The 12,747-nt window shown below is 50.7% G+C and overlaps 3 protein-coding genes across 3 annotated transcripts; all 3 read right to left on the bottom strand.

Moving 5' to 3' along the window:
• Nucleotides 1–213: 213 nt before the first annotated feature.
• Nucleotides 214–2,388, bottom strand: BO85DRAFT_193211 (putative cytochrome P450 pisatin demethylase). Its single transcript, XM_025654450.1, has 2 exons — nucleotides 1,899–2,388; nucleotides 214–1,828 (listed from the first exon to the last, which is right to left on the bottom strand). The coding sequence occupies exons 1-2, from the start codon at nucleotides 2,027–2,029 to the stop codon at nucleotides 442–444; spliced, it is 1,518 nt and encodes a 505-aa protein (XP_025519218.1). The 5' UTR covers nucleotides 2,030–2,388; the 3' UTR covers nucleotides 214–441.
• Nucleotides 2,389–3,625: 1,237 nt separating this feature from the next.
• BO85DRAFT_456834 (nucleobase cation symporter-1 family protein) lies at nucleotides 3,626–5,645 on the bottom strand (the record flags this gene model as incomplete). The annotated part of the gene is made up of 5 exons (XM_025661475.1): nucleotides 3,626–4,159; nucleotides 4,220–4,947; nucleotides 5,020–5,269; nucleotides 5,356–5,426; nucleotides 5,546–5,645. 5 exons carry the CDS (start codon nucleotides 5,643–5,645, stop codon nucleotides 3,626–3,628), a joined length of 1,683 nt encoding a protein of 560 aa, XP_025519217.1.
• A 2,120-nt stretch (nucleotides 5,646–7,765) lies between these two features.
• On the bottom strand, nucleotides 7,766–12,633 carry BO85DRAFT_193037 (ribosome biogenesis protein URB2). The gene is made up of 2 exons (XM_025654449.1): nucleotides 12,328–12,633; nucleotides 7,766–12,235 (listed from the first exon to the last, which is right to left on the bottom strand). Exons 1-2 carry the CDS (start codon nucleotides 12,343–12,345, stop codon nucleotides 7,799–7,801), a joined length of 4,455 nt encoding a protein of 1,484 aa, XP_025519216.1. The 5' UTR covers nucleotides 12,346–12,633; the 3' UTR covers nucleotides 7,766–7,798.
• Nucleotides 12,634–12,747: the final 114 nt, after the last annotated feature.

Raw genomic sequence — 12,747 nt, 5'->3', positions numbered from 1 at the left:
GGTGGTGAGGGTGCTTTACGGGAGGCCGAGAAGAGAATAGTCCAAACTTGGTAGTGACGACGTAGCAGCAGGCGAAGGGTAGGTAGGTAAAGAATAGAGACCAGTTCAGGAGAAGTAAGTTCTTTAAAGATCTCAAGACTCTGTCAGATAATTGGGAGCAAAATCTTGTTAGGGAGGTGAAATATGGGATCGATCGACTGAAGATGATCGGCACGGAGCAAGAGCGATATGCTCCATATAAATAGCCACTTGTGGGACCCCGTGACTCAGGCAGAAATCTTGACGGCGAAGCGTTCAAGGCAATTGTAATGAATTGAATGGACCATTAGAGAGCCCAGTCCGATAAAATGCCATGATGGATCATTGTCGGTTCCTAAACGGGATCCCGACTCTTCCAAAAGGGGATCCCGACGCGCCGACCGAGTCATCACCGGCAACCATTTACGGCGCTGTGGACAATGGTCTGAGTTCCAGCCAACAATCGTCATACTGCATTTCCAGCCAGCTCTTTCCTCGCAGACTGCCCACGCTTCTGATCTGCCATTGTAGAATGAGTCCCATCACCGATTTGGCTAGTATGATCAGTGCCAGATCCTTCCCAACGCAGCCTCGCGGACCCTTGCTAAAAACTACGAACTTTGTTTCCATCTGCCGCCTGTGTTCAGCATCTCCAGTCCATCGCTCTGGTATCCATTGATCGACATCATCTCCCCAGATCTCGCGAGACCGACCCAAGACATAGGTGTTCGCAGACACTGTAGTGCCGACCGGTAGCGGTGTTGACAGGCTGGGAATGACTCCTTCAGCACCCGACTTGATTACACGAGGAAATGCTGTTGGAAAGACTCCTTGGAAACGCATCGTCTCTTTTATCACAGCCTGCAATTCGATGGGGATCGTGGCAGCCGTTATGCTCTGACTAGAGACTGCTGCCTTCCTGCGAATTTTAACCTGCCAGCCCTGTCCTTCTTCCGATCCCAGATGGTGTATTATAGCCGTGAGCGCGGCCGCCATGCTCCCGGGGCCCGCGAAGATCATATTCATAGCTTCAGCTAGGACCTCAGGTTCTCTCATATGATTCGCATCGTCAACGGGTACTTCAAGCCAACTTTTCACAATCCCAGGCTTTGGAGATTGAATGACATGTTGGGGATTTCGCATGATTGCCCTGTGGACGGCAGCCGCGAGCCCCGCCATTCCAGTCTGTGCACCATCTTTATTGTATAAGAGGCCGCGAGAGAAGGAGTTGATGATCCAGCTGTTCATAACCCACCCGTACATTGGCCAAAGAGAGTAGCTCCATGCTGTCTTGGTTATCTTGCGAAGCTGCGAGCATATGGCACCGGCGGCAGCACTATCAGTATAAGGGTTCGATGCTATAGCCGAGCCAAACAGAATTTCCAACATTGTGTCCAAGGTGAACCGGGTTACCAAGGGAGCCACGTTTGCAGTTGAAACTCCTTCTCCTGTCGGGTGTCGGGACGCCTCCAGTCGTGACAGTAGAACTGCTACATGTTCTTCAATAACAGGCTCATACCTTCCTACCTTTGAACTCGAGAGAGCCGGCCCTAAAACCTTCTTTTTTTTCTGGCGGTGAATGGTCTCCGATTTCGTTGAGAATATACTCGCCTCACGCTGGCTGGGGCTTCGTCCAAATGCATAGAAATCACCCTTTTCGACGGACTTGTTAAATCCATAGATAGCGTCAAAGTCTTCCAAACTCGAGAAAGAGAGCCAGTTCGGAGCCACTCGGACTACAGGGCCATATTTCTGATGGAGTTGCTGTTCTGCAAGATGGAGTTGGCCGCTCACGAACGTGAAGAACCGCCTTTTACTCACAACTAGTCAGCTCAACGATTTCCGTAATATGCAAAGGATATGACTGGATGAACACGTACCAAAGGTTCGTGAAGCGGGCCCAAAATGGGCCTGGGTAGGGTGCCAGAGGATGGAAGTAGCATAGGTAAACCATCCGACTAACGAGAGTGAGCACTGTAAGCTGGGCTATAACGACAATTAGTGAGGCCATTGTGAGGTATCATGACCGTCCTGATTTGGACCAGCGACACAATGATTGTTTGGCGATAGTGTAATTTTTATTGAGCAGCAGACACCGGGTAGATAGGAGTAGAAGACAGGTAAGGCAAGACCAGAAGAGCTAGAGACCCCGCCACGTCACGCGATCGGTGTGATGCACCCTAGAGCCCGCAGTGCAGTCGACGCTAGCATAAACATCAATAATATCAGTCTGGCTGGTGACGACAACAAGGTTCTGGTGTTGAACCGCTCACTCTCTGCAAGTTGGGCCTGGGCTCCAGGCACTGCAGGTCAGCTTGTAGATCCGCTAACCAGTATGGGCAAGTCTGAGAGTCACCGACGCTCAGGAGGCATACAGCGATATCATATTGCTCACACACTGTATGCTGTTCGATTTGCACGTAAGGCCACCATTTCCTGAATAATCTTTCCTTCTGTGAGCCACAGGTAGCACATTGGGTTTGCTACTTATATTTTCTCCGTCAAGCATCCGTGAAGATCTATCGACTAGCAGGCCCTAGCCCGAGTAATCGTTATTGTATCCGCATCATACCATTCTATGCATGTATTCCGCTCAGTATCCAGATCTTTACTGGAGAGCGATATTTGGAAACTTCTATTGCAGGCCGATCAAGCCAGCAAAGTTGCCTGGGCTGAACATTTTTTTGCACGAAGTCATCTTATGAGCTGACTGCCCGATTGGCATTGAACTATCCCCGATTTGAAAGAGTGGATAGGACAAGAAGAAGAAAATAGAGAAATGGCGAACAGCTAGTGGTAAACAATGCAACAGAAAAGACGAGGACGGGACAGAGAAGGAAGTGCGACGAGGGTGCAAGAGCTGGACCTACCCCATAGTACAATGGCTTCACCTCCCTCACCAAGAGACGTAAATATATACCTGATCGTAGACCGCAGAGCACTAGGACAATCATTAGTCGACGCAGGTCAATACTACACACACATGTAATGTTCAGTCACAGACATAAGTGAAAGACTGAGAGCGTACCTGGGACAGACTCTCGACAGTTAGAGCAAGGGTAATTGTATAGCATGGGTCCCAATCCCTCCTAGTAGTAGTATTATGTGCGATAGTATATAACCGCCTATTGACAGTAAGCACCAATCTCATCCATGTATGCATTAGCAGCTACCGAGCGAGCAGCGTGGGATATCCGTCAATGGAGATAGTTGTATATGAGATAGTGATGAACGACACGCTCCATCCTCACGAACGCTGAAGAACAATGACTTCCGAAAGGGGAAAGACCGGTCGGAGCGAACCACCAAGTGGGGAGTCGCTTCTGCACTATCGTTCCCCACCTACCTGATTGGGATAGCTATACTCTTCTACTCATGAGATGAAATATCTATCCATCTTGATTAAGTCACCTTGGCTGAAATATCAAGACCCCGTTAAGGGTTATCGAAAACTTATTGCAGTACTTAAAGTGTGAAATCTCTTGCTAAGCATGGATCTCTGGTCGTTCATGGCACTGTATTAATATGTACCTTCCCGTGGAAAAGTAAGCGTTCAGTCATTAGAATACAATATCAACAGGTAAAGAAAGAAAAAGTCATGTCTCGTTCATAGCACCGATGAAGCGGTGGACTTCGGGTGCTTCTGATCAACAGGAGCTTCGACGTCCAGCGGCTTGCCGGTCGGATGCTCATCCTCCGGATACACCTCCTGCCCATCCGCTACGGACAGACGGTCTTCATCAACGTCGATATCCGCCTCATGCCACGTACTGCTGGTGGCGGAAAGGGGGAACAGTCGGGCCAATGCGTAATACATCACACATGAGACGACAAAGCCGGAAAAGTAGTTGATGTTGTAGATGTACTGGGCTCCCACAGGCACGGTACGCCCAACTGCGCCGGCAAACCCGACGATGTTGACGAGAATGCCTGCAAGATACGAAGCGTATGCGTGCCAGGAGAAGCCGTACGTGTAGCGGTATGCTGAGTCATTTCCAACACTGTACAGATCCTTCACTCGCAGATATCCTTTCCGAACAAAGTAGTAGTCGGAAATCATAGGCCCGGCGATAGAAGAGAGGAAGATGGAGTAGGCCGAGAGGTAAGTGGTGAATGAATTGGATGAAGACGAGAGTTTCCACTAAAGAGTCTATTAGCTTTTCTCATACCACACAGACTATGGAGGAGAAAATAATCGTACTGGACACATGCACAGGCCGATCGCGGCGCAGATATAACTACCCCGGCGGATGTTGAGGTATCGAGGGAGCAAGGCCGTCATATCGGTACCGGCAGAGACCGAGTTGGCAGAAATGTTGGTGCCCAGCTGAGCCAGAGCAAAGCCAGTCGAGATGATGAAGATACCGAAGCGCTCGGCGGAGCTGGCGCCATCCAGAAACTGACCCAGAAGCGTCAACGGGTTCCACACAAAGTCACCGCCGAAGATAACAGCAGAAGAAGATGAGACGATGATGCCGATGAAGGAGGTGATGCCGAACCCGATTGGGATGGTGAGCAGCTGGGACCACAGCGCGTCTTTCGGCGACCGAGAGAACCTCGAGAAATCCGGGTCATTCACAATCAGCGTAGCAAAGTTGCCGAGACAGCTCATGATAGATTTGACTATCGCCCAGGCCAAGGTGCTTCCGTGAGCTGTAGCGGGTTGGTGCACGATGGGACCAATTCCGTTGGCGCGGGAGATGGCCCAGGCAAAGAAGGCGATGGCGGCGATGGGAGAGTAGATGGCTTTCACGGTAAAGAGATGTCTGATCTTATGGACTGGAAACCAGAGAGCTGGCAGTGACAGGAGCCAGAACAGGAAGAAGCTCAGGAAGTCCTTGGTGGTGACGCCGGAGCTTGCGGGGATATGATTGGGGATATTTCTATAACTTGGCCAGATAGCCTCAATCATCAAGGTTACGCACTCGCCTAGTCCTCGGGGTTAGCTTCGCTCATCCGGAAGGGAATCGTTGTACTGTGAACTCTCGTGGAAAGGCTCACCTCCAATATAACCCTGAACACCATACCAAACGACAGCCATTGCCGCCCGGTTGAAGACGGGCCAGAAAGAACCCCATATTCCAAAGCTGGCCCGGCATGCGACCGGGAACGAGATGTGATAGACTGCACCGATGCGACCGGTCAAGCAGACAAAACAAGCCGCAATGAAATAACCGACCCAGACGCAAATCCATGCCTGCCACCAGGACAGACCGTCGACAATCATCGAAGATGAAATCATCCATGTGTTCTGTTATGTGCGAGATGATGTGTTAGTTCAGTGGATAATGCATGAAAATGACTCAATTGGATACCACAGCAGCACGAGACACTTACAATATTCAAAGAGTCTGCAATCCAAAAGGCGATGAAGTTGTACCATCTCCATTGACGACGCTCGTGTTCAACTGCAGTCGGCGGAAATCAAATTTGCACACGGTCAGCTTCCAGTGTCCTCTTATTGAATCCGGCTGCACAAGCACGGGAGCGTCTCAATGTGATCCGCCAGCCAGTTTCATGATCTCACCTGGCCGCAAGTCACGGTTCGTCAACATCAATTGAGTATTGGTCAACCCGGGCTCCGTAGGGACCTCGAGCTTTTCGATCCATTCTTTGATTCGAGGCATCTCTGGCCTATGTGGTATGTTGACAAACGTCGAGGGGTCGAATAACACAGCGACAGTATGTATCGGGAGATATCGATAGTTATGGAGTAGTAGGTCGATTTGTTGGGTTCTGGAGGTGGGGGAGGGAGGAGACTAGTATCCTTTTAGGGCTGATGGGAGCAGAACCACCAGGGTTATATGCTCGCAACAGAAGCCACGGAGGAACAGAAGATAAGAAAAGAGAGGTAATAATTTCTTTCACCGGTCCAGGCACGACAATCCAGGGGGGGTGAACGAAGAGATATAAACACTTTTTGTCTGTCTGGGCGTATACCAAAGAAGAACTGGAAGGTAAAACTACTACTACCTATCGGCGTCATCGCCCAGCGATGGGCCAATCAAGGTGGGTGCTGGAACAGATATGGAGCGGGTTCCATCATGGATTCTGGGCTGATAATGGCTGGATACGCCAGCATGACACCCGGGTTGAGTTATTCATTCATTCACCCATGTCTTAATTCTGTTCTTAATTTTCCTTGCCTTTTTTTTTGACACGAGATAAAGATAAGAAAATCGGTCAAAAGAGGGCCGGGATCGACCTGGACAGCGCCACCCATGTGAAGCGAGCTTATCGCCCTCCATGGGCCGTTTGTCGGACGTACCAGGAGAGCCGACCACAAAGGAAGGACGATAATCATTTTCCATTGCTCGATCGGGTCGAGTAAGCGTCAACGTTATCAGTTGTTCAAGGGAAGATATCGGGACTTGTCTGCTGTTCTGCATCTCCACTGGTCCTCCGCAATCAGTCCGAGCCCGGGGGTGCCCCAGTTCAATCAGCGACTCACAGCCGTTCACGGGTCCACTTAGTAGCTAGGGCCTATCTAATCACCAGCCCGGCTGACTCGATGCCATCGAGTAAAAGGATTGATTTGGAACCATCAGCAGATGCTGATGTTCCTGTTTTGCTTTTTTCTTTTTTCGTCCGTCCCCATCGTCGGCTGATAACCGGTTCCTCTCCCGCAAGTCGAACCCGAGGTTTCCTTTGCGAAATTCCTCCGGATGGAGAGCTTAAGATTTTCCAAATCCGGTAAGGGGAGGAAGCACGTGTATAGTCAGGTGAGGATCACCTGATTGTGCAGGCAGTTTGGACTGCTATCTAGCTAAATTAATAACAAAACTTAGTGAACTACTGACTGTAATGCTAATTAATCATTCCTGATTGATTGACTAACTAACTAAACCAACTAGCGGAGGCATTTAACTAATAGTAGTTCGACAGCCACCTTTATACTCTACTAGCACTCTACACTGACTACGACATCATACTACTACCACCAGCGCAATCCATCCACAGTTATCCCAAAGACTATAAATCCATTCCCCGTCATCTGCAACCCCTCTTGCACCACCACCATTCACACACAACACACACGCAAAGAGACTCTCACATATCCAGACCTACCCAACACAACTAACCTTAAAAGAAAAGAGAAGTAAGAAAATAAGAAAATACAACATTCATCGAAATCCCTCAAAGTATACCTCACACAGATTGTCTAGAACGCCTTTCCACTCATCATTTCGCTCATACTTACTACATGACTGCTTCCCAAAATCACCAGCAAACAATTTACACTTTCTCCCTTAACCACAACCAACATTCCCCTTCCCTACCTTTATCTCGCCCCGACAAACTCAGATCCCAGTTCCCGAGAAGTCAAAATTGGCGATCAGATCACTGAAAACGTGGCTCAGGACGGTGCCATACACGTCATCCCGAGCCTCTTGGAGGGGGTAAAGGGTAGTATGGGAAGGGGGAGTGGTGTGCGAGAATTTGGAACTGGATCTTGGAAAGCCTAACCTATTTTTCTTGCTTAAGATTATTGCTTCTCATTTTTTTTCTTATGCGGGGGGTCCGAAGTCTCAAGCAAGAAAACAAGGCATTAATTGTACTTTTGTACCTGAGTACTAGAGTAGTTGGAGAGGCAGGTAGGGTAAAGCGACTAGCAAAGTTGCACTCAGGATTGGGGCATATTAGGAGCGAACCACATGTTCGAAATAATTATGAATTTCGTGGTGCGCGCAAAGCACAGCACCCGTTGAACTAAGTACAGAAGAAATGTCTATATGCAATCTACATCCCGCCATGCCAACCACCGAATTTATGCCATCGCCTAGCCCTTATTCCACTTGCCAAACTTCACATAATCATCATACAGCGCCTTGAACACCGCCCGGCCAGACACGTCCAGTCCTGCGTTCATGGCACGCATCGTCTCGCGCGACATTACATCCAAGACTGCGTAGAGACCAGGGACAATGGCGGCTTTCACTTCGGGAGCGAGTGTGCCGCGCAGGGAACTCTGCGTATACTCCATTATCAGGTACTGGAGGTACTGCCCTGCGATTCGCTTGGCTTTCTTGGTCTGATCGGTCAACCCTTCATAACCACCTGCGGACTGTGTCGGTCTCGAGACTGCGGATACGGTTGGGTCGCACAATGACGTGAGGAGACGGGTGAAGTGAACTGCGTGCGACGCCTGCAAAGGAGCAAGCCAGTATGGTTGTTGACCGAGTTTCTTTTCATGAAGCATGGATCGACTGCGCTTCTTGGAACGAGCGAACAAACAGTCCAGCAGTCGCTCGACAACAGGCAGAATGAGGTGGAATCGGCCTCCAAGCTTCTGACGGTGGAGACCCAGGAGGACACCCATCAGGCGACACAGGCGGATATAGACGGTTCCCGCGTATTCGGGGTCGATGCAAGGTCCTGACTTAGACGCGCACACCGCAATAGTTCCCAGGATATTATCGACGTTCCATTGCGTGATACAGCGAGTGTAGTTCCGGAGGAGAATGTCGAGGCACTCGGTCGCAAGGGTAAACTGCTCGATAGACTTGTTGCGGGGTAGAGATTCGGTCACTGCGGTGCAAACCAACGATAGTTCTTGGGCCGTGAGGCTTTCTTTGTCCTCAATTGGAGGCAACGAGGCAATAGCCAACCCGGCAATGAGCAGATGGTACTCCGCATTCTCGCCAACAAAGCCTAACTCCCGCACGTCTTGGATGACTCGAGTCAGCTCTTCCACGGACATAGACTGAAACCTTCCAGAGGTGGACCGGATGAAGAACCGCTGTTCCTCGCTGTACATGTGCTGCAGCGGGAGGGCCTCGGCACATTGAACCACAGGTTGTGTGATACTCTTCTCAGAGCCGCGACCGGCCAGGACTCGACGTCTTATGAGTCTTCTCAGCGAGGAGCCCGAATCAACCGACTTCTCCACGTAGCTCTCGATCTTTGACAGGAACTTTTCGACCTCGGCATGGTCCGTGGCAAGATCCTCAAAGTCTTCCAGCGCATCAATAATCTTGATCAGGGTGATCGTCTCTTCCAGCTGCTGTTTCTTGCACTGATCCTTGACAGACTTAACTTCGACAACCACCAGGTCGAATACCTTCTGGCGGCAAGCAGCAAGATCTGTCTCTTCGAAGACATTTACCAGCTGCTTACGGTGGTGCCACAGCTGAGACAGAGAGATCCTCAGGTAGAAGCAGTCCATGGAGTCACGGTCAAGAGTCTGTAGTTTTGATGCCTTCGATGAGACCTTGCGGTACATCTTCTTGAACAGTTTCTGACGCTCTTCGTCGGACAGAACAAGCAGCTTAGCTATGACTGCTCGGTGCAAATTGCGGAAGGCCTTCATGATCTGAAGATCAACCTCGCTTCCCTGCAAGGTGACAGCCTTCGCAATCGTCCAGACAGGCTCCCAATTGCTGGTGACGGCTGCGGCAGATTTAGGCATATCGGCCAGCTTGGCCATCAATGACAGCATTCCAACAGTGACTTCGGGCGTGCTGTCTTCCTGGACAATAACCTCCTGCAACAGATCCAGCAAGATCGCTCTCTGCCGGCGCACGACAAGCGGGGCAGGAATCCTCTGCAAGCTCTCAACATAGAGTTTACGGTTCGTGATGTCCTCCTTGACCCGGCTCGAGAGCACGGAGATAAGATCAGACGCGATGGCCGGAGCGTTGAGCAGATACTCATGGCAGACAACGCCAGCCCAAGCCTGAAGGTATCTGAGTTCAGGGCTAACAGTCTCCAAAGCCGATGGTGAAGACTTGTACTGAGATGTTGCCAAAGAAAGGATATGGCCAAACAAAGAGCGTCTAGTTTCAGGCTCAACCCGATCCCAGACATCCGGACTCCTGACAAGTGTCAGGAAATACGCCAGGGCAAGAGTATCCGGCCTATTCAGAGTCTCGATACGCCCGTTCCAGGGTGACACGATTGCATCCGAAGCATCTTTGTCGGAGATTGACTTGACTAGCTCTGTTATTTGGCTGGTAAGTGATTTGAACTGATCATGGTCCAAAGACCCCTTGACGGCGGCAAGGGTAAATTGATACGCCTCGAAACATTCCAACGGTGCCCAAGGCTTCTGCAGCAGGTCCTTATGGTGACGCCGAATGGTCGCGGCGCCTGTATCGACCAGATTCATGATCGCAACTCCGAGATCATTGTCGGTGGATTGGACATTATTTTCCAACAGGTTTCGAGCGAGTCGCCACAGCCGCCATCGCCAATGCAGCTTTTGCTTCGACGACAATGTTGATGCCGCGGTCTGGATGACAGAGCTAAGAGATTCGTTCTTGTCCGCGAAGCTCAAATCACGGTATCTGAAGCCAGACTCTAGGATCACGAACTGGGCGTAGGCTCCGGGCGCGTCGGCAATCTTCCCATCCTCGCTCCTAATCTCCACCGCAGCTGCCTTGAGTTGCGCAGCGGCAAATGTGTGAGTGAGGGGACTCCGCATTACATCGCCATATGCATTGCAAACGTCATCATCCTCCCAAACAATAAAAGACCCCAAGTTCTTATTCTGCGACCGTGCCTCTTCAACCTCGATGAGCTGCTCGTACCAAAACTCCATGAAGGTGGGCAAGTCTCGAGCGGCCACGAAACCACGTAGCAGAGGTATAACAATGCCGTTTTTAATGGTCTCATAGCTGCCGTTACTTTGGGGCGTACCGCTGCGCCAATGCAAGAAGATCTTCTCCAGCAGAGCCTTCAGCAATTTTGTCGAGTCACTGAGACCAGAGTTAGGGAGGAAGATATCAACACCGAGCTCAACAAGTAGCGATGTAAGATTCCATTCGATCTGCGACAAACCATCCTTGAGGAGTCCGGTGTAGGAAGCGTGGGTGAGCAACGTATGTAGAGACAACTGCACGTTACGGACAAGAACCACACGGAAGAGACGCTCCAAAATGCCGACGAACTCGGGAAGGTAGGTGGTTGTATTCTCAGATTTTACAATTGAGAATGCCAGCTCTGCAATAGCAACAAACAGAGTCTCCAGCCACGGCGCCTCGTGTGTCTGTCTCCGGAAAGTGTCCCTTGGCACAGAACGAACCGCGATATCGAAAAACTCCGGGAGCAATTCTGCCGTCTTCCACATGATTTTCTTTTGTACAGCGGTGTCCTCTGCAGTCTCTGCCGGGCATTCTGGTTTGCAGAGGATAGGTCTAAGTGTATCAGAGATAGGTTTAACCGGACTCCAATCCGGTTCACTCGCTGAATAGTCAATACCCGCACCTCCTCGCTCGTAGAAGCCACCGCGTGTCGGTATGACCACATGCAGAGCAATCAAGCGCTCCACCCCATGCAGTACGTGAGCCCTCTCATCGGTGTCAAGTCGGATCGATCGAACAGAGACCTGAAGTCTGAGTGCGCTCTGGAAACAATGTTTTGCAAAGCACTCATTACTCAGTCCCTTATCTGAGTCATCACGGCGAGAGGACCTCAGTTCCCACAGCTCCAAGACCGCAGGAAACACGTAGAGGAGGTGCTGTAAGTCCGTCGTCTTGCGCGCATGGGAAAATTGCGTCGAAATCACGGCAGCCAGTCGGAAAGACTTTTGCAGCGTCACTGCGTTTGGCTCTGGCTCACCCTTCAATGCGTGCTTCAAATGGGAGCTAGCGACCTCATCCACCCCAAGAGTCCGATTCGCCAGCATGATCAAGCTATACAGGCAATCCAGCGCGCGAATAAAAGCCAGGAAACACGAAATCGGCGTGCGCGGCTGGTCATCAACATCCATAGTATCTGCTTCATCGTCGCCGGCCCTTTTTCTCTTCGTTCCCTTCTTATCGTAATCGCCATTGCGGTGCGGAGAATCGCTCAAGGTATGACTCGAATCCGAATCGGAGGGCAGTAAATCAGTCGTTCCCGTCTTCAGCGCTGCGAATACATCCTCCTCCAGGTCGGCAATAGCTTGGTTGAAGATAGCGAGGAATTTCTGGTCCTTCAGAGTCGTAGCCAGGGTCTTTGGCGGGATTAGGTCGATCAACTGTCGGAGTAGGAGGAAAGAGGTAGAGTCGACGCGATAATTCTTGCCCGCCCGCAATTTCTTCAATAACCATCGGAGCACCCATTCCTCCTTCGGGGCGGCATTATTCTGAACATGAGGGGTTCGATTGATTTCAGGGTGACTCGCACATAGGGCAAGATCCAGGCCGATGATCTGAGCGGCTTCGTCAAGCTGTGTGGTCGGAGACGCGGTGCCTTTTTCGAGGCGGAGTAAAGCCTCCTGTGAGGAGCGCGGGCGCTGTATAGAGAGGAACAATCCCAGCAGGTTAGCCGAACACTCAAAGTTGCATACAACCGAAAACGCTGGAAAGATAGCGAGCCAACACATACCTCCGCGACTGAAGGCATCTCGGATGAGACGAGTCAGATCGTAAAGTACCGGTTTCCCCAAGATCCTCGATGCCACCGCGTCAGCACAAATCGAACATAGTCCGAGGGGAGTGGTTCGTCCTAGACGTTATTTTTTTTTTTCTGCGGGGGACCAAGGAGGGATTCCTTAAAGTCGAAAAAGTTGAAGACTGACGCCAGAAAGCGGAGAGCGCTTTGCCTAGTTTTTCCGACCGCCTTTTAGCCCGGCAGAGCTCGAAACGTCGCACCCGATCAGTTTGTCCGCCCATCGACTCTCCTTCTCTTTCTTGCTTCTCATTCCTTTGCTTGCAACTACCTTTTAACCCTCCCTTCTGTAGTCTGTTGCCGAAGGTCAGTCAGGTCCCTGTCGATCCAATTGACCCCTCATTTGGGTCTTCTTTG

The sequence above is a fragment of the Aspergillus piperis genome (genome assembly GCF_003184755.1).
Source record: "Aspergillus piperis CBS 112811 unplaced genomic scaffold BO85scaffold_3, whole genome shotgun sequence".
Classification (NCBI taxonomy): domain Eukaryota; kingdom Fungi; phylum Ascomycota; class Eurotiomycetes; order Eurotiales; family Aspergillaceae; genus Aspergillus; species Aspergillus piperis.
The sequence above is the reverse complement of the archived record's forward strand: the minus strand, read 5'-3'. Positions and strand labels throughout refer to the sequence as shown.

What these genes read in the sequence shown, in the direction of transcription:
- BO85DRAFT_193211 (XM_025654450.1), bottom strand. Translation starts at nt 2,029, where the DNA reads ATGGCCTCACTAATTGTCGTTATAGCCCAGCTTACAGTGCTCACTCTC. An exon ending in GCCCGCTTCACGAACCTTTG is followed by an intron (nt 1,829 to 1,898) that starts GTACGTGTTCAT and finishes TGTGAGTAAAAG; the next exon opens with GCGGTTCTTCACGTTCGTGA.